The sequence below is a fragment of the Sebastes fasciatus genome, chromosome 15 (assembly GCF_043250625.1).
Source record: "Sebastes fasciatus isolate fSebFas1 chromosome 15, fSebFas1.pri, whole genome shotgun sequence".
Classification (NCBI taxonomy): domain Eukaryota; kingdom Metazoa; phylum Chordata; class Actinopteri; order Perciformes; family Sebastidae; genus Sebastes; species Sebastes fasciatus.
The window spans coordinates 14,513,801-14,538,036 of record NC_133809.1 but is presented as its reverse complement, the minus strand read 5'-3'; the positions used below and the strand labels follow the sequence as shown (position 1 = coordinate 14,538,036).

Here is a 24,236-nt window from a genome sequence, read left to right as displayed (position 1 = left end):
AAAAGCTCTTTAGATGTATTATTTTTTTTTTTTATGTTTTTGCCTACATAAAAATGTTATTAATAAGACCTTTAATGTTAAACAAATGGCACACTTCAGAACATGTTAATGTGGCCATCAAGTTTCAGTCATGTGATCACATTAACCATAGTATGGGTGGTTAAATCAAAATAGTAAATTCACAAGAGTGATCACAGATTGTTATCTTTGGGGAGATATTTTAAGTGATTTTTGTCTGATATTGTTTCCACAGACTTATATTCTTTGGGGGATACGGCTACGCTGCACAAGGACTTCATCAAGGGACTTTTGAATATGATGAATCATCTTCACTTGTGGTCCGTAAACAAAAATCCTCTTGACACGATAAACACTGACTTCAAGTGTTGCATCTTTTTTATCAGTGTTTATTTCAAAATGTTATTAGTTTAAAGCAATTTATATTCATAGAAAGTTATACAAAAAAGCTGGAGTGTCTTTTTCCTGTAAAGACACAGTTTTTTATTACATTTGACTTTTAAAAAATCATGTGTTATTGTTGCTGCTACAGTGGGACAGCCCTGGAAGAGGTTGGAACAACCACATCCACATCCTGGACCTGGAGACATCCACATGGAGCCAGCCCAACACCACGGTAAACACATACACAGACACTACCAGTTTCACCTCGCACAACTTCATCGCACACTCGCATGCATGCACGTGTTGAAAGCCTCATCCTATTTAACCAGTCTCTCCATTTCTCATCCATTGTCCTTGTCATTATCCTGTCATAATCAGTTATTTTTTTACTGTGACACTTGAGGAATATTAGAATAACCACTGAGAAATATTTGACATCCATTCTCTCTCTGTTGTTATGGCCCGCTGTAGGGGAACACCCCGTCACCCAGAGCAGCTCATGCTTGTGCCACAGTTGGTAACAGAGGCTATGTGTTCGGGGGACGATACAAGGTAAGGAAATTAAAACTAGGAATTGAAGATGTGATTGTCTCAAGCCTCTTTGTTGTGGATTCTTGTCATTTGGTTGATATTACTTACCTGTTCACTATGAAATTAATTCCAACTCCCATCTCCTTTGGTCCACAGAACTACAGACTAAATGACCTGTACTACATTGACCTGGACACGTGGGCGTGGCATGAAATGTAAGTGGTGTACTTTTCATTTACGTTGGTCCCACCACAGAATAATCTGGGAAGACGACAGTTTAAAATTATTTTAATATCCGGTCATCTTTTGTGAATGTGTGAATCTAACATGCCTCAAAAGTTATACATCTTTCTTCCACTTTTTCTTTGGAGCATGCTCACCTTTGAGCATTCTCTCAGTTGTGTTTTTCTGGCTATAATGTGTCCCTTCTCACCCTGTTACAGGAGCGTTCCCCAGCAGGGTCCTGTCGGCCGGTCTTGGCACTCCTTCAGCCCTGTGTCACCAGATCACATCTTCTTATTTGGAGGTTTCACCACAGACAGAGAGACACTGAGTGAGTCTGACTTGTTCTGGAGTAGCAAATAATCCCTCGCTGCCCTCAAAATGATCACTGGTCTCACAGAGTTCTGTTTTTCAGGTGATGCTTGGCTGTACTATGTGAGCAAAAATGAATGGAAGCCTTTCAAACACAGTCACACGGAGAGCCCGAGGTAATCCTCTCATCTTAATCTACAAGCTCACAAACATTAGTGTTCACATTACATTTCAGCTAAATGACTCTGGGGGATGACCACTCATTTGGGTGTGTGTCTGTGAGCGAACATACTGTATGTAGACAGTTCCTGACATTGTGCTGTGTGTATTTCAGGCTGTGGCACACAGCATGCTCCGGTCCTGATGGAGAGGTGTTTGTTTTTGGAGGGTGTGCCAACAACCTGTTGTCTCATCACAGAGCTGTAAGCTGCAAGTCATATCTTAATATAAAACACTTTTTTTTTTTTTTTTTAATACATTAAAATGTTTTCTACTCAATTGAACTCCTTTTTTTTTTACTCAACAGGCTCACAGCAACGAGTTACTGGTTTTCAACGTTCAGCCCAAATCACTAGTTCGGTGAGTGTGAATTTATTTACATGAGAAACTGAGATTAGGGCAGCAAATAACAATTATTTTCATTGTCGACTAATCTGTCAATTTTCTTGATTAATCGATTGTTTGCTCTATAAAATGTCAGAAAAGCCAAAGATTAAATCCTCAAATGTCTTGTTTTGTCCCAAACTCAAAGATATTCAGTTTAATGTCACAGAGGAGTAAAGAAACCAGAAAATATTCACATTTAAAAAGCTGGAATCAGAGAATTTTGACTCTTTTTCTTGAAAAAATGACTCAAAACGATTAATTGATTATCAAAATAGTTGGCAATTAATTTAATAGTTGACAACTAATCAGTTAATCGTTGCAGCTCCAGCTGAGATGTTCTCCTTTTATTATTTTGTGCTCATATTTTCCTGTACATGCTCTCCAGGTTCTGTATGGAGGCTGTTCTGCAGCACCGGGAGCGTTTGTCCAGTTACTGGGACTGCTTGCCTAAACACCTCCTGCACAGCCTCAAACTGCGAATGGCACGCGTCAACACACTGGGCTCCTAGGCTAAGAAGAAGCCGTTAATCCAGTCCAGAGGATTACAGGAGAATATGTACAGTATGTATGTATGTATGTGTGTATGGATTGTATGTATGGATGAGATGAGTGTTACTCTCAAAGCAGGTAGTCCTATTGGAGCATTAGTTTAATGTGTGTGGACACAAAAAAATTCCCGAAGCAATAGTGAACAGCTGTGGAACTGTTGGAAATGGGTCCTGACTGGCACGCCAAGGTTCACAGGCGACCCCTCAAAGCGATTAATTACCTTTTCTGTATATTATTTTATAGGCGTTGAACTCTTGCAAAGCCAGTAGAACCTTTTAGTGGAGTAGCAGTGCTGGTGATGCACAGCGTATAAGAGAGAGCAGAAGTCCTTCCCTTGGGTTAGTTTTTGTTCCGAGTTCTTTGCGAAGCATAATAATTTTCAGGTTGACTTCTTTCATTGCTCCTTCTGAAAAGCTTAAACATAATAGCGTTGTTTTTATTTCCCTGTTCTAAGATAAATGGATTGCTACATCTGTACTGGATAAGAAAACTTGATGAAGCTAAAAGTTATTTTTGTTACCTTTTAGTAACCGCAAGTACAGTGAAGCTATGCCAGTGCTCCTGTGTTTAAGATTCCAGGGAGGTTTTGTGGTTTAATGCTCACACAAAAAAACAACTTTATTTGATCTTTGTTAAAACAAGGTGTTAATGTGGTGCTAGCCAGTGCAGTAGAGTAGTAGATACATGCTCTGTTTATAATATGGACATAAAAACCCCAGTCTCATTATCAGCTTTTCAGGAAGACCACTGAAAGAAACTGAGAAAATGCATTGTGTTCTAGAGGGAAAGAGGGCAGGACTTCCCTTTCTTCCACAAGATTATAGCACATCCTGTAGGTATTGCCAAGAGTCAGGGGAAGTGTTCTGGTCCTTTTAAAACAAACATACACCAGTTGCTTATTGAAATTGTGGTTTTCACTGGTATGCCTCAGAAATTGAATTAACTTAAAATAGGAGTCTAATGTCTTAACACTAAACGCAGTGGTGCAAGGCTGAAACAGATTTTTTTTTTTATGGAGCATGTTGGTTAAATTTGCTAAATCCTGGATAATTTAAGATCTCACAGACCTAAAACTAGTGCTTTGTTACGCAAGACTATCTTCTCTGAAGCCACAGAAATGTTAATTTTTATTTATATATATAGGTATTTATATATTTGTGAGGAAATGTGTGGGTTCTTTATTCTGAAAGAGGCTTTTAAAGCCTTCAATTGTCATGAATGGCTCCTGTAGCATTTTCATTTTATTTAATCAACAACTTAAAAGGTGCTAAATTCGATATCCAGAGTATTAATATAGCAGCAAACAACTATTGTCTATGTAAAGATATAGTAGAGTAATGTCTCCCTGAGCAGAGAATGAAGTCACTCTCCCTCTGTGTGTGTTGTAATCCGAGTTTCTCTGTACTTTATTGACATAGGGCCGGCCATACATGCTTTTAGTACATGTTATGCATGTGAGCGCGCCCCACTGGATGGTTCACGGTCGCTGGGCTGCACTGCTCTCATACGGCGGTTACAGCTAATGCCGTCCCAAACAGACGGCGGCGACGCTGAAGCATAGCACCCACCCTCCGGGTTACCCCTCAGGTAAACACTGTTTGCTATGTCAGCATTTTCGCCGTTGTTTCTACCGTTAGCGCTGTTAGCTGCCAGCCACCAGCCACCGGCTTGTCGTCGCCATGATGAGAGCCGTTGAAAGGCAATAGAAATGCTCCCAATCCCGTATTTAGCACCTTTCTATGCGGCGAGTGAATTGGATGTTGAGCCACGTTGCACTGAAATGCCTAATGTCAGTAGGGCTTTGTTTGTATTTGCCTGGTTTGCACAATGTTCCCTTGGTGTTTTTTATTGTAGAATACATATACTTCGTACTTCGGAGAATAAACACATACCATAACTTTTGTTCCGTTCAGCTTTGTTAATTTACACATTTTATTTCAAACAAATTGTTGGTCAACAAATACAATCAATATTTAAAATTATTGATATCCAAACAGGGGATCTGCACTGTGATGATCGGAGGCCTGTACTATGAAGCAGGATTTTTGGGTTGACGGTGGTTCACTTCTAACCGGGGTAGATCGCCATGGTAACATTATGCTGAACACCTAACCTGCTCCGGAGCAGATTATGTTCCAGATAAGAGATCAACTCGTATAAAAGCACCGCTTACTGTCCAATCAAAGCTCGGTGTGCGGGTTGTATGATAATATTACACAAACATGAAGAAGTTACAGTCATAATCCAGGCTAAAAGCAACACAGTTTAAACTGACAAATGCAGGAAGGACAGCTGGCTGTATGCTGTGGGTGCTTACCACTTTGAATTATGTTTTCATATTTCTTTTTTTACTTGGTCTGAAGTCCGTTTCACACTGCCGGAGTCAGAGACGCAGCTGATAGAAGGCTGACACAGTCCTGCGTGCCACATCCTTGTCAAAGGTCATAATGAAGTGTAATTTATACACCCATTATATTCTGAAAGCTTTTTATAATATCACTGCCTCATCTAGCCGGCTATATTTGACTTTTGAGTATTGCGTTAAATTAATAAATTTGTTAATTTACACATCCACACTGTCATTTTTTTCATTTGGCAGCTTCAACTATGTTACTTATTAGTATTGGATTATGTGTTTAACTTTTTCGTATTTGTCTAATATTATAGTTTGCTCCTTGTTTGTAAAATATGCCGCTCTGCTGATAGTAGACTTCTGTGTGATAACCGTTTAGCGGTATCGCGGTTGTTAGTTAGTTAAGCCAGATAACGAGGATACCCTGGGTATGTTGAACTCACTTTGTAGTACAGGCCTCAGATCTTGTAACACTCCTGCTTTAAACGTAGATTAAGTCTGCAGAGTCTCACAGGTCTGTGTTCACCCAACTCTCATTTCTTCTTTGCAGCCAGGAGGTTTGGAGCAGACACTTTAACTTTTCCTGGCATGTTTCTGGATAGATCCGTATCCTGCAACAAAGGATGATATTAGAGGGAATACAGTTTTAATTGTAACATCAAGAAAAACAAACTGGCCTGTGATACGGGCTGCAACTAATGATGATTGATTGCAGATTAATCTGTAAATAACTTTAAAAACATTTTGTTTAGTCTATAAATTCTCAGAAAATAGTATAAAAAAAACAAAACAGACCAAGGTAACTTCAAAGTCCTTATTTTTTCCAAATCCCAAAGATATTCCATTTACAATCACACAGAAGAGTAGCAAATCCTTACATTTAATAAGCCGGAAACTGAATGTTTGGCATTTTTCCTTGATAAATAATAATTCAAGTCATTCAATTAGTTAATAAACAAGAGTGCAGATTATTTTTCTAACTGTAAATCATCCGATCATGTCAGCTCTACAAATTATTGTTAATACTTAATAGGATTTAGGTTTACTTTTTACCGATTAACTCAAACCCCCAAATTTATTTTGACACACTACATATTACTTTTTGTCAACGTACTATAATATGGCTTTTTTTTTTTACATACTATACTACGACTTTTATTAACCTTTTTTGACAATGACTTTTTTCACTATACTATGACTTTTTCGACATACTACACAATGATTTTTTTTTGGCAAACTATACTACGACTTTTTATGACTTTTCGACATACTACACCATGACTTATATTTTGAAATACTACACCATGACTTTTTTTTGGGCATAATATACTGACTTTTTTTCATGAAATTTTTCAACATACTTTACTATGACCTTTTTTAGTGAAATTTTTTTTATGCCATACTATAATATGAGTTTTTCATGAAAATTTTTGACATCCTATACTATGACTTTTTTCATGAAATTTGCGACACACTATACTATGACTTTTTGCGGTGAAATCTTTCGACATACTATACCTATGACATTTTTCGAGATACTATACTATGACCTTTTTTAGTGAAATTCTATGTCAAACTGTACCATGACTTTTTTTCATGACATTTTTTCGACATACTATACTATGACTTTTTTGTTGAAATTTTACGACATACTATACTATGACTTTTTCAACATGCTATACTATGAATTTGATGAAATGAAAAAAGTCATTATAGAATGTCGAAAAAAGTCACAGTATATCATGTCGATCAATGCCATAAAAAGTCCTATTATAGTACATCACAGCATTCATGTTTTACCCTGTCAGAAAATAGTCATTAAAAAAGTCATAGTATAGTATGATAAAACACAAAAATGTCATGGTGTAGCACTGTATGTCATAAAAATTAAAAAAAAAATGCTGTTAACTTCTTTACCTTGACACTGCGGAACAGGTCTTTCTCTCTGGTTGAGGCATCTCTCGCTTTCACAAAGCTTAAAACTGCAGTGCGTGCAGCTGGTATGAACAAAAAATAACAATCAGTTCTACAAATAATTGTCACTGTAAAAACATTCAGCAAAGGTTTTCTGAATATTAGAATGGATCACTATTCTTACCTTTTCCTTTCTTCTGAGCACCTGGTGTCAGTTTCACCTTGTGTCTGTGGAAAACAAATGACTCATTTAGCCCCTGCAAGCTTCACTTTATTTCTTAAACACAGAAAGGTTAATTGCACATACTTGTAATTGGAAAGGGCGGTGTATGGAGCACAGACTGGCACAGCAAACAACAGCACGTCTTCAGGATGAGGCTGTCCCGACAGCGAGGTGAGCAGATTCTCTGCTTCCTGAGGCAGCACAAAGGAAAACTAAAGTTAGACTAATGCAGTAGTAAACTTACTGGTGGGTTAAAGGTCCAGTGTGTAGTATTTTGGGGGATCTATTAGCAGAAATGTAATATAATATTAATAACCATGTTTTCATTAGTGCATAATCACCTGAAACTAAGAATCGTTGTGGTTTTTTAAGCTTAGAATGAGCCCTTCATATCTACATAGGGAGTGGGTCCTGTTCACAGAGGCTGCCATGTTGCTCCGCCATGTTTCTACAGTAACCCGGAACAAACAAACCAACCACTGGCTCTAGCGATGGCCTTTCGTGTTTTTATGTTACCTGAAGGCCACCAAAGTTCTCCGACAAGCTTGCGAAAATGCGGTAATGTGAGCCAGGGAGTGCAAAACCGTGGTACCACCAGCCACTATCTGACTTCTGCTGCTCGTAATGTAGTGTTATTATGGTAAGGATGGCCTCTGAGCAAGGCGAACGGCGTTACCATGGTTTTGCACTCACCGGCTCATATTACCGTAGTCTTGGAAAAGAAGGAGTGAGGTACTCAGTTGGTTGCAATCTACAACCACACCACTAGATGTCACCAAATCCTACACACTTTACCTTTAAAATGTATGAAACATGCATTGATCCCCAAAATGTTCTTTGAATTATTAAAAAATATATATCAAAGAGGGAATAATGTTTCATCTCTATTGGCTATTAATCCACAGTTAAAAGTTTACATCAAGAAGAACCCACCTCTGCGCCGGGGTTGTCCGGGTCCACATCATCTTCCTGAGAGAGAGGAAAACATTTACAATACAGGGTTGTTCAAAATATCTAGGAAAATGTGTTATCATCACCAGACAAATGGTACATTTCAGACACTGGTATTGGATCTTCATTGTGTCACATACCTTGTCCTCCTGTTCAACAGGACCTCCCTCCTCTCCTGGCGGTCTCTCCTCTTCACCTTCCCCTCCTGTCTGCTCAGGTTTTTTCACTGCAGCCTCCACATTACGAGGTTTCTGGGGTTGTTTCTGAGGGGCTGGCTTCCTGACGGGCTCGTCTCTCCCCTTCCCCTTCTTTCCTTTCTTCCCCTTATCCTTCTCTTCCTTAGCGGAACCAGCCGACTACAGAAGAAAAGTGGTTATGCTGTTATTTATTGTGTCGGTCTCAAGGAGTGCGCACATGACAACTGTGGAGACCTGAGTTGAAGTTACAACAAAAAATGTTGCAGATGGCGTGACGGCAATGTCACTGTACAGAACATAGTAACGACTGTGTGTTTGTTGAGGGTCGTTTTTATTCGTCCTCACCCCGAGCAGCTGCATCATCAGCTCCCTGTCCTCTTCATCCTGGTCTTTGTACTTCTCTTTGATCTTCTTCAACTTGTTCTGCGGTGACAACAGGAAAGAAATACACACAGAAACAACACAGATTGAAGTACTGGATCAGTGAAGGCTCAAGACTGATCCCTCAAATAAACTCAACGTAACAATAGTTATTGTTTATAAAAACTTGACTTTATCCAAGATGTTATCTTAAATAACTGATATTTTGTTACAAAATTTAATATTGTATACATACATTTTGTGATCAAAATGATAGCCTCCTTTTAGCTGCAGATTATAGAAAAACATGTCCCGACTCATGCTTTTAATAATTATACTGGCGTTTGCCTCCTAATCCCTTGTACATTTATGATGGTTCTTCTTTTATTCCTTTTTTGTGTATGTTTAAGTCTTAGATTTAATTTTTCTCTTCAAAATTGTACCTCCTTTGGAAAGATTTGTAAATTTAAAGGACCATGTATTGTTGAAGGTAGTACTACTTAGTTTTAGATTTGGTCCTTACAACAGAACGTCTTATCTTATCAAACTCCTCTTCTTACCCTTTGGCCTCTCTTCGGTTGTGGCTGGGAGGGGCCTCCTCCACCTTTGGATCCCTGATTGACTGCTGCTCCAGCGGACGAAGTCTCAGTCTTCTCCTCAGTCTTCTTCACAGTCTTCTCTGCAGTCTTCTCCACAGTCTTCTCCGCAGTCTTCTCCACAGTCTTCTCCGCAGTCTTCTCCGCAGTCTTCTCCGCAGTCTTCTCCTCAGTCTTCTCCTCAGTCTTCTCCTCAGTGTCGCAACCTTCCTGTTTCTGCTTCTTCTTCTTGTCTTCTCTAGTGGCAAAGACAAAAAAAACAACTTAAATCAGCGACTGGACGACATAAAATAAAGCACCTGAAAGCCTCTTATGTTTGTGGTATGGGCTTAACAGGAAGAAGTACATATTAACTGTAAGTTGTTGTATTTTATTCATTCATTCACCTTCTCTTCTTGGCAGTCATGCGTTTCCTCCCCTGTGAGTCTACCTCAACCTGAAGAGAAATGAATGAATCAACATGAGTATGAAGTGTTATACTTTTATGATTTTACTTAGATGAAACGCCTAAGGTGGCGAGTAATTACCAGAGTGGTCACTTCCTTTTTGAAACCAGGGTTCTGAGTATTCCTAGAAATACGGAGAGACACTTTCATTAAGTAACATTCATTGTCACGTGCAACGCCAGAACCATTAAGTGTGTAGAGCCATTTCCATTCTCACACTGTTAGCACTGTACTGTTAACATTACCTGCTGGGCTGTAAATGCGACAGGGAAATGGTCGTGTCCGGAAAGCTGAATTCTTCACCTTCTTCATTCTTCATCTCCTTTTCCTCGCCGCTGTCTTCCTCTCCATCCTCCTCTTCCTCCATGTTGTCCTCCTCAGGAACAGCGGCCAGTTCTCCACTCGCACCGCCATCACCCTCAGCCCTCTTTTTAATCTTCTTTTCCATCTCTCCGTCTCCTCCTGCCATTTCCTCACCCTGATCTTCATTGCTGCTGTCATCACCTGCAAAGAAAACAGAATCAGTTACAACACCTGACTGACTTAATTTACCGTGTATGCAAACAACTACAATCATTTAATATCCGCTACCTATCAGCTCCTCTCCCTCCTCCAACAGGTCGGCAGTTCTGGATGAGACGTCCTCTATGTCCTCCTCTACAGTCTTCACCTTTCTCTCCCCTCGGTGCCGAAACACGCTCTGCTCATCGACCTGCACAGAGACGAGCGTGAAACGGAATTGTTTTAAAGACAAAGATTTAAACATGCACTCACAGCTCATGACGGTATTTACCTTGAAGAGGAATCCAAAGCCCATAATCAAGTAAGAAGGTGGCAGAAAGTTCTTCTTTCCTGGAGAGGAATATGTTAAATGTTAGGTCCTCTGTTAGACATCATCATTAGCAATCTCATATTTTGCACCGCTGCCTTAACACATGTATTACACCTCAGATTTTAGTGTGTCATACCTCTGATCATGAAACTTCCAGTGGTCAGGTACTCTCCAGTGGGAGCTGTCTTAGACACCTGAACACAAATAATAGACATAACACCACTAATTAAGAATAAATAATGCAAACATTTCTATTATATTTCTAGTATATTATATACTATATACAGTTTATGTAAAATTGCATCAGTATTCAGTATGTGACCGATACAAATATATATATATATAGCGAATTTAGTTGCACGATATTGATGACTCACCTGATGATGATGAACCCACCAAGCACTGGTGATGATCTTGGCATCCCAAGCAGCACTGTAGCACACAGACATAGTGCCAGCTTCTGTCAGGGTACGAGGAGGGATGGGGTTACCTGGACCAGGAAGATGGGAGAGGCAGAGACACGTACAAATGAGTGGAAAAAGTAACATCAGGTATGTCAACAAAGTGAATACATTAGGTCAAGTAGCGGATGGAAAACAACAAGTTTACCTGAGGGGTTTTTGATGACACCGCTAGTCGCTCCATGGAGGTCAGCATGAACATAGACATCACCTGACAAAGAAAAGGCACAAGTGAGGGGATAAACCAGCTCCATGTTGAAGGTACTTACTTTTTAACAGGTAAGAGTGTGTGTGTGTGTGTGTGTGTGTGTGTGTGTGTGTGTGTGTATGTGTGTATATATAAGTTCATTCATTACCTGCCCGGAGGTAGCGTTTGACAATCATCTCGTTCTGCTGCTGATCCCTTCCTGCGATGACGAGATAATTCTCTGAGCTGATGAACCACAAGAACTTCTCAAACCTGCCAGAAGGGGAGAAATGGTTGAGAGAATGAAATGTACACATATAAAAATACTGCATCAAAGTCTGAATATACATATGATGTATATATATCAAATATGGTGATGTGTGTCTTACCAGTAGACTTTCCTGGCCTTCTGGATGGTGGTCACAGTCTGAACTTCTTTCAGTGTTTTCTGTGTTTTCTTCTCTGCAGATTTCATAGCCTTGAATGACATGAAAATAGAAGAACTTTTAACAGTATACAAAAGCATGACGACTGAACTGCAAAGCTGTCTTGTGTCAATAAATTGCAAGTGGTTGTAAGCAATGTTCCTTAGAAACACAAAAACAGGCCTTGCTTTGATGTTAAAGATGTTCCTTGCTGATGATCATACAATCATTTCTCATCATAACATTTAAACTGCAATAAATCCTGAGTTTGCACATGGACAAATGCTTACACTTTTTTACCTTATCTGCTGCTTCAATGGTTTTATGTTCCTTCTTTTCAGCACTGCGTTTGAAGTCATAGAACCTAAAAAAAAAAAGCACAATGACAAGATCCATCAGCTGTAAAAACAAACACCATATGATTCTCAATTCTATGTCTACAGGATTACATGTAAACCCACTTTTTGGCATTGGCGTAAGCCGACAGGCCAAGATCCACGTCCACTAACGTGGGCTTGTTCCTTTGCACCTTCTTGTTCTGTCCTTTGTCTTTATTTTTGTTTTTCTTCCCTTTCTCCTCCACCACATCCTGTTTCTCTTCCTCTTCCTGGTCTTCCTCAGAAATATATGGATTCCTAGAGGGGACAAAGAGACACATGAGCCAAATGGAGTTAGAATAAGCAGAGCGTCTGTGGCGGTCTGTTCTGTATCAGATGGTCTCACTTTAAAAGCATGGTGATGTGGTTGGTCTGCAGCTTCAGCTCCTTGATGGCGCAGGCCACCGGGTCTCCAGCATCTTGGGCCTCTTTGACGATAACGCCGATCTCAGTCCAGTCCACCTGATTCGCCAGCGCGCTGCGTACCACCTGCAGCGCCCTTTCTACCACAGGCAGATTCATCTCCACCAGTTCGCCCTTTATTCTGTCCACCTCCTGCAAAACACGAGACAAGATTTCTTGTATTTCAGCAACTAGTGCAGTGCCCGCTCGGAGCACGTGCGCAATAGGCAGTAATGCTGACCTGTGCTTGGTGCAAGGCCTCCAGTCTCTGCACGTGGTCCTTCTTAACATTTTCCAACTTCTTCATAGCCTGTTTCTCCTGCTGCAAGGCCTTCATGTCAATCCTCTGACTCTCCATCTTAGAAAAGAACTCATCCACCGCCTGAGTGAGAGGATCACATTGGATTCATATCACATTGTAAAGGAGAAAGGATCAATATTCTTTCCTATGCATCAAGTAATAAAAACCAAATGAGCAGCCATCCCAATATTTACCTTGTCAAAAGTATCAAACTCCAAACAGGGGCTCTTTGCATGCTGGGCAAAGGGGAATGGGTGGAATTCATCATATCTGTAAGTAGACATTGTTGACGTGAATAAATTAACCATATTATAAAAAAACAAGTGAAAAAAGTATGTATCTATATATACAAATTGTGTGTAAAACAAAACCGAACGTACGTGAGCAGTTCTTCGCTGGGTTTGCCAGGAGTTAAGCTTGGTTTCTTCTCACTCTTTTGAATGATGTAACCCTTGAATTTAACAAAGCAGAGTTTGTGAACATAACAAATCTATTACAGGATCCCAAAGACCTTTCCCTCAAAATAAAGACTGCTTATGAAAGATCCCTTACTTTGCCACTGAAGTTCTCCGTTTTTTCCATATAGCTTTCTGCAATCTGCAGGGCTTCCAGGATTTTAGGTGCAACTGAAAAAAGCAGTCAGATCAAATATTGTAACATTACAAATAACAAAAACCCAATCTTAAACTAGAACCACTACATGCACTGATATGTTACTGCAATCAACCTTAAGCTTGTAACTTCTATTTTTCTACTATACCTTGGGCAGCATCAACTTGGCTGTCAACTTTGACAAAGCCCGGCAGTCCCGCCTCTATCAGACTGTGTTCTATCAGAGTGGCGCCGTAGGCTGGAGGTGTGTTTGGAAAGGACACAAAACATGGTTCATTTACTTGATAAAAAACAAAAGTTTAACACATTTAAACTCGACTGTATCTGTTTTAGTTTAATAATTTGGGGGCGTTGCCTGGCTACTTACGAAGGTGAGGGTTCAGGACCCTTTTCACTTGCTCTCCATTCGTCGCTTTGCTGAGGATTTCAGTGAGTCTACATAAAAAAAAAGCAATAAGAGAGAATTTGTTTTCACTGTTAAAAGAATAATATTTGTTTATTGAATTCTGATGGATGTCCATCTGGTCCACAAACTCAGAAAGCACATGTAAAGATGTGATTACCGCTCTAAACTGATGAGAGGTTCAGGAGGTCGGGCGCACTCCACAGGGTACCGCTCTCTTACAGCAATCTTAACATCTTCTGCCTCTGCTGCCTCTGCTGTACGAAACCGCAGCAGGTTCAGGATGGTGTACTCATGATCAGCAAGAATGACGTTACCCTGAAGACAGATACGGACGGACCAACACAAACACATATATCAATGTCATGGGATCGGGATCAGGGCCGATATGATCAGAAGTTTGATATACGCATCTCACAATGTTTTCTCACCCTGTCATACAGCTCGATTATCAAGTGGTAGGCAGCCTCATCTGAACCAAACTGCATGTCAACAATCCTGTCAATCCCGAGCTGCTTAACCTGGGTCAACCGCCGGGACCTCAGGTGTTTTCGACACTATGGAGAAAGTTCATCACAACTAATACATAAATAAACAAATACAGGAAAATCAATAAGAAGTTTGTACGGATATTGACATAAATAAAAAAAATCTGTTTAGGGATGGAAAAACATAAAAGCCTACAATGCGGTTAAAATTATACAGTAATGATAAAAAAAAAGTTGTTCAGTCTTATTCAATAAACAAGATGTTCTTACTTTCATTGCAAAGCCCGAAGGCATCATGTTCTTGGGCCATTCAAAGTCTGTGGAGTGAATACGAGTCCCAGACTCAATCAGGATAATAGCTTTGCTGTCAGGCCTGAGACAAAAATATGACACGGAGTTATACATACTGACTGAAAGTACATTCAGTAGGTTCTGCACTTAAACCTGCAGTGGGGAGTATGGTTTTGGCATCATTGGGCAAAAATTGCATAATAACCTTTCAGCATATTGTAATTCAAGTGTTCTAAGAGATATCTACATTTCTGTACCTCCTCAAAGCTCTGTTTTCAGGCTTTAAAAATCTAGCCCGTGACGGGAGACTTTGGCCAATCCACAGGTCATTTCAGAGAAAGAGCGTTCCTATTGGCTGCACTGATCAAATATGAATCAATATTCTGTTACTGTAATGCATATTTCTCGCCTCAAATGTTTTCAGAAACATCTTGTAGTGTACTGTTTAGCTGTAAAATGAGAAAGTTTGCTCCGGCTGGTGGGCGGTGCTTGGTATTTCATCAACTGATCTCAACATGGTTGCTGGGTCACAAATGTTCTCATTTTACAGCTAAACAGTACACTACAAGATGTTTCTGCAAACATTTGAGGCGAGAAATAGGCATTACAGTAACATAATATTGATTCATATTTGATTATAGCGCTGCCTAGTTTGACCGTTTGATCGGAGATGCCAGTGATTGACAGCTGCTCAGAGACGGCAAGGCTCCAGCTTGGCTCTGATTGGTTGTTTTCCTCCGGTCTGTGAAATCCTGCAGATGCCATTAGGACCACCGGAGGACAGGCACCTGCTTTTTTTTCAGATTACCTGTCTCATGCACTACTTTCAGGATATAGTGACTGTTTTATAAAAATAACTTGCTCCAATTCTACCCACTGCAGCTTCAAGTACAATTTTGTTCTTTCAAGTTCTTGTACTTTGATTGCTTACGTTCATGCTACTTTATACTTCTACTCCACTACATTTCAGAGGAAAATACTGTACTTTTTACACCACATTTATTTGACAGCTATCATATAATATATATATACGTAGTATATCATATAATAGATACTTTGCAGATTCAGATTTTGCATACAAAACATATGGTGAGCTAATAAAATACCAGTGACAGGGCCACACTGCTGCATAAATTCCTACTTTTATTTTGATACTTGAATCCCATGTGAGTGATAATATTTTCTTACTTATAGTGAATTATAATCATCATTTTTAATGCATGTTTTTATTTGTAATATATTTATATGGTGGTATATGGCTACTTAACTGAAGAGCGTCATGCTATTATGAAACACCATTGGAGTGAAACTTTTAAAAGACAAGTTTATCAAACTATCCTTACTTTTGCAGACGGATGAGATACGTCTTGGTGTCGATGTCATACACGTTGTTCACTCTCATGCCAATGTAGCTGTGGAAGGAAGAATGAAGCACAAACAAATGAATGGCTGAAGCAACATTTTGTAAGACAAACATTGAAACGCTGGTTAGCTTATAGCCACCCTGGCTGGAGAGGCAATAACACATATCACACCTACTTGGCATTAATCTCGGCAATAACTGCCCTGATATCCATGGTGGTGAACCTGGTTTTCATGGTGACTGTAAAGCTGGCTACAATTAGAAAGAAGAAAGGAGAAAACACTGAGAAATTCACATGTCTAAAGCTACATCAGCAAAGGAAAACATGCAGGAGAGTACTGCGCATGTGCACTAGTGATGTGTAGGTAACGAACGAGCCGGTTCAAAGAGCCGGCTCTTTTAAGTGACTGATAAGAGCCGGCTCCCGTCCGAGAGCCGTTTTTTTCTTTTTTTTTTCTTAATTAATTCAAGGCAGAATGATAGGACGATCCTCTCCGCGACTGTGACTGAATGTTGTGTTAATGACGTCTGTGCCACCAATCAGGTGATGACAGACAAGGATCATGCCATCAAGCAGGGAGGGGCGGGGGTGCGCGGCACGCTGGCGGTCTAGAGGTACAGAGCAGGAGGAATGGTACGTGTCCACAGGCTCCCTGCTTTCCACGCTCCCCATTCATTGTCTATGTAAGCAGCCGCGCAATGCATTCTGGTAGCGTGGCGTCGCGATTCGAGAGGCGGAGCGTCGCAACGCCCGTTCTTAATTTGCATAAAGTTGAGGTCTAGTCTACTTTATGCAAATCACAGGCGTCCGACGCGACTCATCGCCTCTCAACACTTCCGAGAATCTTTTAAAATAAACATTGTTGATCCAAAATAAAGACAGATTCAGCAGCTGTGTGGCTTATTTCTCGCCTCGAATGTTTTCAGAAACACATCTCAGTGAACTATTTTCGTGAAATAGAAGAAGAAAGTTTCCAAACGAGCCTCCATACTGGTTCCAGTTTGAAAGCTGGGAGCAGTAGCCAACAGCGGGAAAGCTATCGTCCAATCAGGTGGGGAGAGCCTGTGTCTAGCCACACGCCCACCAAACGTCCAATGTTGGGAAGCGTCGCGTCCCCTCGCAATAAAAAACGCCCCTGTGAACACGCACCAGAAGAGGAGGAGAGAAAGAGAGAGGAGTGCGGTGCACAAATAGCAGACAAGATGAGTGACAGTCGGAAACGAAGCAGCATGTAAAATTACGGTATTCTGGAAATTATAAGGTTTAGTATAATTATATTGAATAATATAAGTGATATATGTGCACACATACTAATCATAGGTAAAAACAGCTAAAGCTAAATTTGGCTAAATTGTAAGAGGCAGAAGTGGTAAAAACGAAGAGCCGTTTGGGAGCCGAAAGAGCCGGCTCTTCTTGGTTATCTGAGCCAAATGATCTGGCTCACTAAAAAGAGCCGAAATTCCCATCACTAATGTGCACAAATGACAACTTTCTACGGAAGCCGACGTGGGGCTAAAATAAGCAGATCCACGCCTTTATCAACATCCACTAGACTAGTGAGTGAACAGAATGCATTGAGTGTCTATATGAGGATGCATACTGGTGCCTGGTAACGTTATATGCTGCTATGACATGAATGCAGTGGTGACCGGTGGTGCTCTTTCTTGCAGGGACTGTTTCTGGATCTTATTATTATTATTATTAAGCTCATGGTAGGCTCTTTAGCATCAAAAAGTGCACTAATGATGCACTACTCAAACTGGCTTATTGGCGTGAAAAACAGGGCAAGCCTTCGAAATGCATGCAAAACACCAGGTAACGTGGATTATTGGAACAAAAGAGGAAACAATCCGCAGCGTGATGATGATGAGAACACATCCGAGCTGGACGTCGCCACACACCTCTGGAAAAAAGGTAAGGAGGTGTGGAAAAAAACACCGTTGCGTCAAAAATCTAGGCCTTTAAGGAATAAAAGGGTTGACTGGAACAAAGCAGGGTATGTTGTGCTGCGTTTGTTGCTTTTAAATGTGGATATTTTCATCTGTAAAGGCCAGAGAGAGAGAGAGAGATGCAAACATGCAGCTTCAGTTTCCTCCTCGGGTCAGAGTGGAGGTTGAAGGCGTGCTCCGTTACCAAGGCGACGGTCAGCTAACAGGGCTATGCTAGCAGGGCTAAGCTAAGCAGCCGTAATTTCGTAGTTTCGTGTCCTTTTGACACCAAAAACAACAACATTTCAACCCTAACATTGACATGTTCATGTCCAGATACGCGTGTTATGGATAATCGACGTAAAAGCGGCGGATAAGACACAAAGGAATGCATTGTAAGTGAACTGGAGTTGATGATGATGATGACAGGTCTGACACTGGCTGGTTGTTGAGGTGTTTAGGTTATAACTATCTCCAAAGATTTCTTTCTTTCTTATGTTTTCTTGCTGTTTTAACCTAACAAATATGTCAGATTACCTACCTCACCTGTTATTAACTCATTTCTCAATCCTTTTTGGACACCTAAACCAGTAAAACTCAGATAACTGTCTCCTCAAACATGAACATCAGAGTTCAAAGATGAGTTCGTCTTATAATAAGTCACACTAAACTGTGGGCTTTAAGAGATAAAGCTGCAACAAGGACGATTAGTCAGTCGATCAGTGAGCAGCAATGATAATAATTTATAATTTTCCAGTAAAAGAATGAATAAATAAATAAATAAATAAAAAGCACTGGTAATGATGTGCTTCTTTGGATTAAACAAGAAAATAATAAACAATAATTAAAATAATTGTTGCAGCCCTGTTTCGATTTTTTTGTTTTTGTCAGAGTCTTAATTGGTGAAAATATTAATTATATAATTATATGTAATATAATTATACATTTTATAAAATAATTGGATATAATACAAATTATTAAATAATCAATTAGGCAACTAGAGACATTTAAAGAAACATTTTTTTATCCAAAAATACAATATAGTTCCTGTCTCTCATTACCTGGTTATAACATCGGAAGCGTGGAGGTCTGGCAGTCACAAAGAGAGGATTTGGTCAATACTACTCCAATCTCGCCTACTTCAGCTTTAAAGTACCAAACATAAAAGTACACATTATAGATAGATAGATAGATAGATAGTAACTTTATTGATCCCGAGGGAAATTCAAGTTTCCAGAATCACAGTTCCATAGTGCAAAACATGTTAGTAAAAAGGCAGTAAAAAAGTTAGTAGTGCAAAGTACAAAGTACAAAAAAAACAGCAGCAATTCGATAATTGATCATTTTCTAATAAAAAAAGAAAATCACTGGTAAAGATGTGCTTCTTTGGATTAACCAAGAAAATAATCAGCAGATAATTAAAATAATTGTTGCAGCCCTGTTTCGAACTTTTTGTTTTTGTCAGTCTTAATTGGTAATTTAATATAAATTATAAGTTCTATACAATTATTGGATATAATACAAATTATTAAATAATCAATTAGGCAACTATAGAAAATTCAAGACTTTTTTTTAATCCAAAAATACAATATAGTTCCTGTCTTTAAAATATGAATATTTGCTGCTTTCCTTACTCTTCTATGATAGTAAACAGATTTTATTTTATTTTGGGAATTATTTTTGAAATATGTCAGCTTGGGTTCTGGGAAATTAAGAAGTTGATTTTTCATTATTTCCTGACGTTTTATACACCAAACATTTGATTGAGAATATAATCGGCAGACAAATTGATACTGAAAATAATCATTGGTTGCAGCCCTATGTAGGGCTTCCAGCAGTGAATCAGAAAATCACAATTTCCTATCCCAATAGAATCATCATAGGCTTTAATGTCCAGTATGGTAATGCAAAACTTTCCCTTTTATCAGTCTTTGTCTTTGTTTTGTTTTATTGTTGTGCAGGCTACAAAACAATCAAGAAAATCGGGGAGGGCACATTTTCAGAGGTGGTGAAAACTCAGAGCCTGAAAGATGGGAAGTACTACGCTTGTAAAACCATGAAGCAGACAATTAACAGGTTTGTCTTCTGCAACAAAATGCTGTCTGTGCACAGGCAATCAGTGGTGTATTTTTACATACTCTATTATGTGTGTATGGACTCTTGTACTGTAACTTGAGTCAGCAGCTTGACACCCCCTTTGTCTTAAGTATCCTATTAGATGTCAGCTTACTCTGCCTTTGACCTTGTAGTGATGAGGTAACAATAGATGTCTCTGCTTTGAAATGTGAGTTGTCTGTGCACTGGTTTTTACATTAACTGTTCCCTTTGAATCCGTCATTTATCTTTAAAATAAATTGTTAAGTTGTCCATATAAAGCAGATATGCAATTTTACTGTACAATTAACAATATTATATGTTTACACCTGTCAAATTAAATGTCATCTGTCCTCTGTCATCAAGTCTGGAGCAGGCCAACAACCTGCGGGAAGTCCAGGCAATGAAGAGACTGAGCCCACATGCAAATATCATCCAGCTACATGAACTGATTTTGTGAGTACTATAGAGTGTTGTCTATTATGAGGTTATTGTGTTGCCTCAGGCTAGTTTCATGTGGCATGTCATAATAATCCAACACAATCTTTCAGCGACAAAGAAACTGGAACTGTGTCTTTGATTTGTGAGCTGATGGAGATGAACATCTATGAGTTCATACAAGGTAAGTCTGCAAGTATGATAAGCATATAATAAATCATTATATGGATGAACAGGAACTAGTTTATGGGCTTATATTGGTTCTTCATTCCTTACAGGAAGACACACGCCACTGCCTGACAGCACAGTAAAGAACTACATGTACCAGCTTTGCAAGTCACTTGAGCATATGCACAGGTAGTTATGAAAAAAGCTTCAGTTCACATGACATGGTAAAAAATATAATTAGCTATGTTGCGATTGTTTTCTTTTTTTTTTTTTCTTTTTTTTTACAGTTGTGGGATCTTTCATAGAGATGTGAAGCCAGAAAACATACTCATCAAAGTGAGATGCATCATCATCATAATTTGCTTTATGGAAACATAACAGTGGTCATTTTTGTCATACAACATTTAAAAAATGATTTTGTGCAAATTGCAGCAAAATGGTCTGAAGCTTGGCGACTTTGGCTCGTGTCGGAGCGTGTACTCCAAGCCTCCGCATACAGAGTACATCTCCACACGTTGGTACAGAGCCCCAGAGTGCCTCCTCACTGACGGCTACTACGGCTTAAAGATGGACATGTGGAGTGTTGGTTGCGTCTTCTTTGAGATCATGAGGTACCTCCGCAGGGGAAGGGCACAACATTTCATCTGTAGAACCTAAATAGGACAGCAGTTTATGAGTTAATACGACAGGATTGGAACACTCTTATGAGGTCATACACAGACTTGATTACATGTACAATTACAAATGTTACCAACGTCTGCATTCAGTTTTTTCTTTGTTCTATTTGATCGTGATCCTGTCTGCCACCACAGCAGGCATAAACAAATGTCAAACAAATGCTATGTAAATAGTTTTGTCGTGACAGTCAGATACCTGTGTATTTCCAGTTTGAATCCTCTCTTCCCTGGAACCAATGAGTTGGACCAGGTTGCCAAGATCCATGATGTGTTGGGGACACCAGATGAAAGTATCCTCCAAAAGTTCAAGCAGTAGGTGATCCTCCTCAAATATGTTGTTTAAAGAGTGTGTGTGTCTTTGTTACAGAAACTGTGCACACAAATTGTGAATATAATTTTTTTTCATGGTTTCTTCAGGTCTAGAGCGATAAATTTCGACTTCCCCCCTAAAAAAGGCAGCGGTATCTCGCGGTTACTCCCTCACTGCCCGGCTCCAGCTCTGTCACTGCTCTACCAGATGCTCGCCTATGATCCCGATGAACGCATCACTGCAGAAACAGCCCTGCGGCACACATACTTTAGGGAAGTCAGGTAAACCGTGCAAATATGAATCAATTCATCACCTTAAAGGTCTTATTGATAACATTTTTATGTAGAAAAATATTTAAAAATAATAATAATACATCCACAGAGCTTTTAGAAAGGTGCCAAATCAAAGTATGGCTTTTCTTAAAAAAAATATTATGACTGTGAATTAATCATTTAAAAAATGTTGGCAGGTCCAAAATGAATGTTTTGTTTATGTCTGTGGAAAATATCTGACATTTGGTTCCCACTTCTAAAAAGGCTTGTGAGCCAATAGTATAACAGTGTTCAGGTATCACGGGGTATCGCTATAGGTTGTCAGTTAGTGTGGAAAAAACGGATAAATGACTGAGATTGACGGTTAGTGCCTGGCAACGGCTTGTTGTGAAGTAAATGCAATGGAACGGGGGAGGGAGAATGCAACAATGTAGTTGGCTGAATTTTATCAATAGCACCTTTAAGTCAAATTTAGATAACAAAATTGCCAGATTTGTTGGTAAGACAAACCGTGGAGACAAAGGACTTTCATTTTATATACTGTACTCATATCATATGTCATTTGTGATAGAAGTCTTGCTTGCTCTTGCTTTTTTTTTCTCCCAGACTGGCAGAGAAGAAAGTCTCTGGGTCCATGGAAGGACTGGAGATTAGTGGGACGCACAACTCCTTAGACCACATCTGGCGCCCAGCCAGACTTGGCAAACAGCTGAGGGGAAGACACACAAGGCAAACCCCTTTAATAAGCGTAAGTCAATATTTAAGTCAACTGAAGTGAAATGTCCTAAAGAAATATGAATACAACTGGCACCATCTGATACTTCCTCCCTCTCCAGCACAACCTGAAGCACGTAGCAGAGCCCCTCATGCGACGGAACGTCCCTCATCATCCTACAGAGCTGCCCAAGATCAACATGGTCGTACCAGGACCACAGATCTCCTTCCCGGTCTCCACAATGCCTGCATTTACTGTCACCCACCGAGGCACGCTGCCAACCATCGTGTCGAAAAAGTGCCAGACACGGTTGGCCAAGGTAAACACACAGACGTCAGGGCTTTTACATCTTTGAATCATTCAGTCAATTAGGGAAGTCACATCTACCAAGGGCACTGTGGGAATTAAGCAGCTGTCAGGTTAGTTTTTTGCATCAGATGTTTTAGAAGAGGAACATCACATTAATATATCCAAACAAGTGCCTTGGTAGTGCTTCCATTAAGGGCTTTGATTTGGCATTCAGGCTGTATTTCCTCTCTTCACAGCCCCGGGATGAGTCACACCGCGCAGCTTTCAAGACCTACTATATTCCACCTCTGGATAGGAAACATGGAGGCTACTGAGAGCCAAAACCCCTTCAACATTTTATTAAAAATTGCCTCTTAAAAACAGGATAGACCTTTACTGTTAAACACATTGTTGAGAGGACAATGTTCGGACTGACCTGATGTTGAAATCTGTGAAGCAATACAAACAAAACAAATGCAATGAAGACCGCCAAGCCTGTCATCTCACCAGTTATGACTGCTACATCAAACTGTTCAACCCTCATTGTAACGATAAAATTCAACGTGATATCCACACAAACAAAAATAGTCTGTCATATTATGTTGGATTGAGAGTTTGTAGTTCAGTTACAACCTCAGTTTTACTTGATCTAGTCAGGTGTTACATGTTTACAACTGTTTAGAAATATACTTCAATCTGAGCCTATTACACAAGCTAAGCAATAAGATAACAAGTGAACAGCCATTTACCATTGGTGGATGAAATGGGTTAACATCTTTGATGAGAACATAAGTCAGCTTCCTGGAAAATAATAGAGTGCTTTTAAAAAGTCATCACACCCCTTGGACTTGTTCTGGTTGTATTATTTTACAACTTTGAATTAGAAATGATTGAGTAAGCTTTTTGTTTTTTACACTGATCAACACAAATATAACTTGTCTACAAAGTGAACATGTCTACCAACAGATCTAAATTAAGTGCAACTGTAAAACACAAAATATGTGTATTCATTAGAGCTGCCAACAATAAATCGATTAGTTGTCAACTATTAAATTAATCGCCAACTATTTTTCGATTATCAATTATATTGATTAATCGGTTTGAGTGGTTTTTTTTATTAAGAAAACTGAACATTCTCTGATTCCAGCTTATTAAATGTGAATATTTTCTGGTTACTTTACTCCTCTATGACAGTAAACTGAATATCTTTGAGTTTGAGGACGTAATGTTGGGCTTTGGGAAACACTGATCGACATTTTTCACCATTTCCTCACATTTTTTGGACCAAACAACTAATCTATTATTCAAGAAAATAATCAACAGATTAATCGAAAATGAAAATAATCATTAGTTGCAGCCCTAGCGCTGTGGGACACCTAAAATATCACCAAGTTTAAATAATAAATTGAGTGAGATCACCTGTATGTAATTGTGGTGTGACAAGTAGACCTGGAAGATCCAACAGTCAATGTCCTGGTAAAAACTATGTCATGAAGACATTTGAAACCGGAGAGTGAAGAGTATTATTCTGGGATAAGATA

At 39.4% G+C, this 24,236-nt stretch overlaps 3 protein-coding genes across 10 annotated transcripts in view; 2 read left to right on the top strand and 1 right to left on the bottom strand.

The window, feature by feature from the left end:
• Positions 1 to 4,519, top strand: part of klhdc2 (kelch domain containing 2) — a 214,670-nt gene extending 210,151 nt beyond the window's left edge. For 2 of the 3 annotated variants that reach the window (XM_074659850.1, XM_074659852.1), the window contains 9 exons: positions 254 to 338; positions 551 to 634; positions 874 to 954; positions 1,090 to 1,148; positions 1,377 to 1,486; positions 1,571 to 1,643; positions 1,802 to 1,889; positions 1,994 to 2,046; positions 2,459 to 3,172. In XM_074659850.1, coding sequence (XP_074515951.1) covers positions 254 to 338; positions 551 to 634; positions 874 to 954; positions 1,090 to 1,148; positions 1,377 to 1,486; positions 1,571 to 1,643; positions 1,802 to 1,889; positions 1,994 to 2,046; positions 2,459 to 2,582 — 757 coding nt within the window. In that variant the 3' untranslated portion in view covers positions 2,583 to 3,172. Of the gene's footprint in view, positions 1 to 253; positions 339 to 550; positions 635 to 873; positions 955 to 1,089; positions 1,149 to 1,376; positions 1,487 to 1,570; positions 1,644 to 1,801; positions 1,890 to 1,993; positions 2,047 to 2,458; positions 3,173 to 4,040 lie in introns of those variants that run through there. The other variant, XR_012597194.1, reaches the window with a different exon arrangement.
• Position 4,520: 1 nt separating this feature from the next.
• Positions 4,521 to 16,164, bottom strand: nemf (nuclear export mediator factor). Of its 3 annotated transcripts, none has more exons than XM_074659843.1 (33): positions 15,981 to 16,164; positions 15,785 to 15,853; positions 14,421 to 14,523; positions 14,094 to 14,219; positions 13,823 to 13,980; positions 13,627 to 13,694; positions 13,408 to 13,497; positions 13,200 to 13,273; positions 13,028 to 13,098; positions 12,842 to 12,917; positions 12,588 to 12,728; positions 12,291 to 12,499; positions 12,029 to 12,202; positions 11,868 to 11,931; positions 11,532 to 11,620; positions 11,312 to 11,415; positions 11,104 to 11,166; positions 10,872 to 10,984; positions 10,631 to 10,688; positions 10,456 to 10,514; positions 10,254 to 10,374; positions 9,908 to 10,166; positions 9,744 to 9,786; positions 9,603 to 9,652; positions 9,350 to 9,454; positions 9,181 to 9,289; positions 8,606 to 8,683; positions 8,204 to 8,419; positions 8,046 to 8,081; positions 7,197 to 7,303; positions 7,074 to 7,117; positions 6,893 to 6,972; positions 4,521 to 5,586 (listed from the first exon to the last, which is right to left on the bottom strand). In XM_074659843.1, the coding sequence occupies exons 1-33, from the start codon at positions 16,037 to 16,039 to the stop codon at positions 5,509 to 5,511; spliced, it is 3,294 nt and encodes a 1,097-aa protein (XP_074515944.1). In that variant the 5' UTR covers positions 16,040 to 16,164; the 3' UTR covers positions 4,521 to 5,508. The 3 variants fall into 3 exon arrangements, with proteins under 3 accessions (XP_074515944.1, XP_074515943.1, XP_074515942.1); XM_074659842.1 differs by having other exon boundaries at positions 9,181 to 9,300; positions 9,361 to 9,454; XM_074659841.1 differs by having other exon boundaries at positions 9,181 to 9,454.
• Positions 16,165 to 17,304: 1,140 nt separating this feature from the next.
• mok (MOK protein kinase) lies at positions 17,305 to 23,605 on the top strand. 4 transcript variants are annotated; one of them, XM_074659847.1, is made up of 13 exons: positions 17,305 to 17,361; positions 17,476 to 17,719; positions 19,695 to 19,809; positions 20,194 to 20,283; positions 20,379 to 20,449; positions 20,544 to 20,622; positions 20,721 to 20,769; positions 20,866 to 21,044; positions 21,321 to 21,422; positions 21,528 to 21,701; positions 22,299 to 22,440; positions 22,529 to 22,726; positions 22,953 to 23,605. In XM_074659847.1, exons 2-13 carry the CDS (start codon positions 17,515 to 17,517, stop codon positions 23,028 to 23,030), a joined length of 1,482 nt encoding a protein of 493 aa, XP_074515948.1. In that variant the 5' UTR covers positions 17,305 to 17,361; positions 17,476 to 17,514; the 3' UTR covers positions 23,031 to 23,605. The 4 variants fall into 4 exon arrangements, with proteins under 4 accessions (XP_074515948.1, XP_074515947.1, XP_074515949.1 ...); XM_074659846.1 differs by lacking the exon at positions 17,305 to 17,361 and having other exon boundaries at positions 17,368 to 17,719; XM_074659848.1 differs by lacking the exons at positions 17,305 to 17,361; positions 17,476 to 17,719 and adding an exon at positions 17,940 to 18,128.
• Positions 23,606 to 24,236: the final 631 nt, after the last annotated feature.

Excerpts from the sequence above, each read along its gene's own strand:
- mok (XM_074659847.1), top strand. The coding sequence starts at position 17,515 with ATGGTAGGCTCTTTAGCATCAAAAAGTGCACTAATGATGCACTACTCA. Across the intron at positions 20,284-20,378 it reads CAGCTACATGAACTGATTTT|CGACAAAGAAACTGGAACTG; the intron begins GTGAGTACTATA and ends ACAATCTTTCAG. Across the intron at positions 20,623-20,720 it reads TCACTTGAGCATATGCACAG|TTGTGGGATCTTTCATAGAG; the intron begins GTAGTTATGAAA and ends TTTTTTTTACAG.
- nemf (XM_074659841.1), bottom strand. The coding sequence starts at position 16,039 with ATGAAAACCAGGTTCACCACCATGGATATCAGGGCAGTTATTGCCGAG. Across the intron at positions 11,167-11,311 it reads CAAACGCTACCTCCGGGCAG|GTGATGTCTATGTTCATGCT; the intron begins GTAATGAATGAA and ends TTTCTTTGTCAG. Across the intron at positions 9,455-9,602 it reads ATGACTGCCAAGAAGAGAAG|AGAAGACAAGAAGAAGAAGC; the intron begins GTGAATGAATGA and ends CTTTGCCACTAG.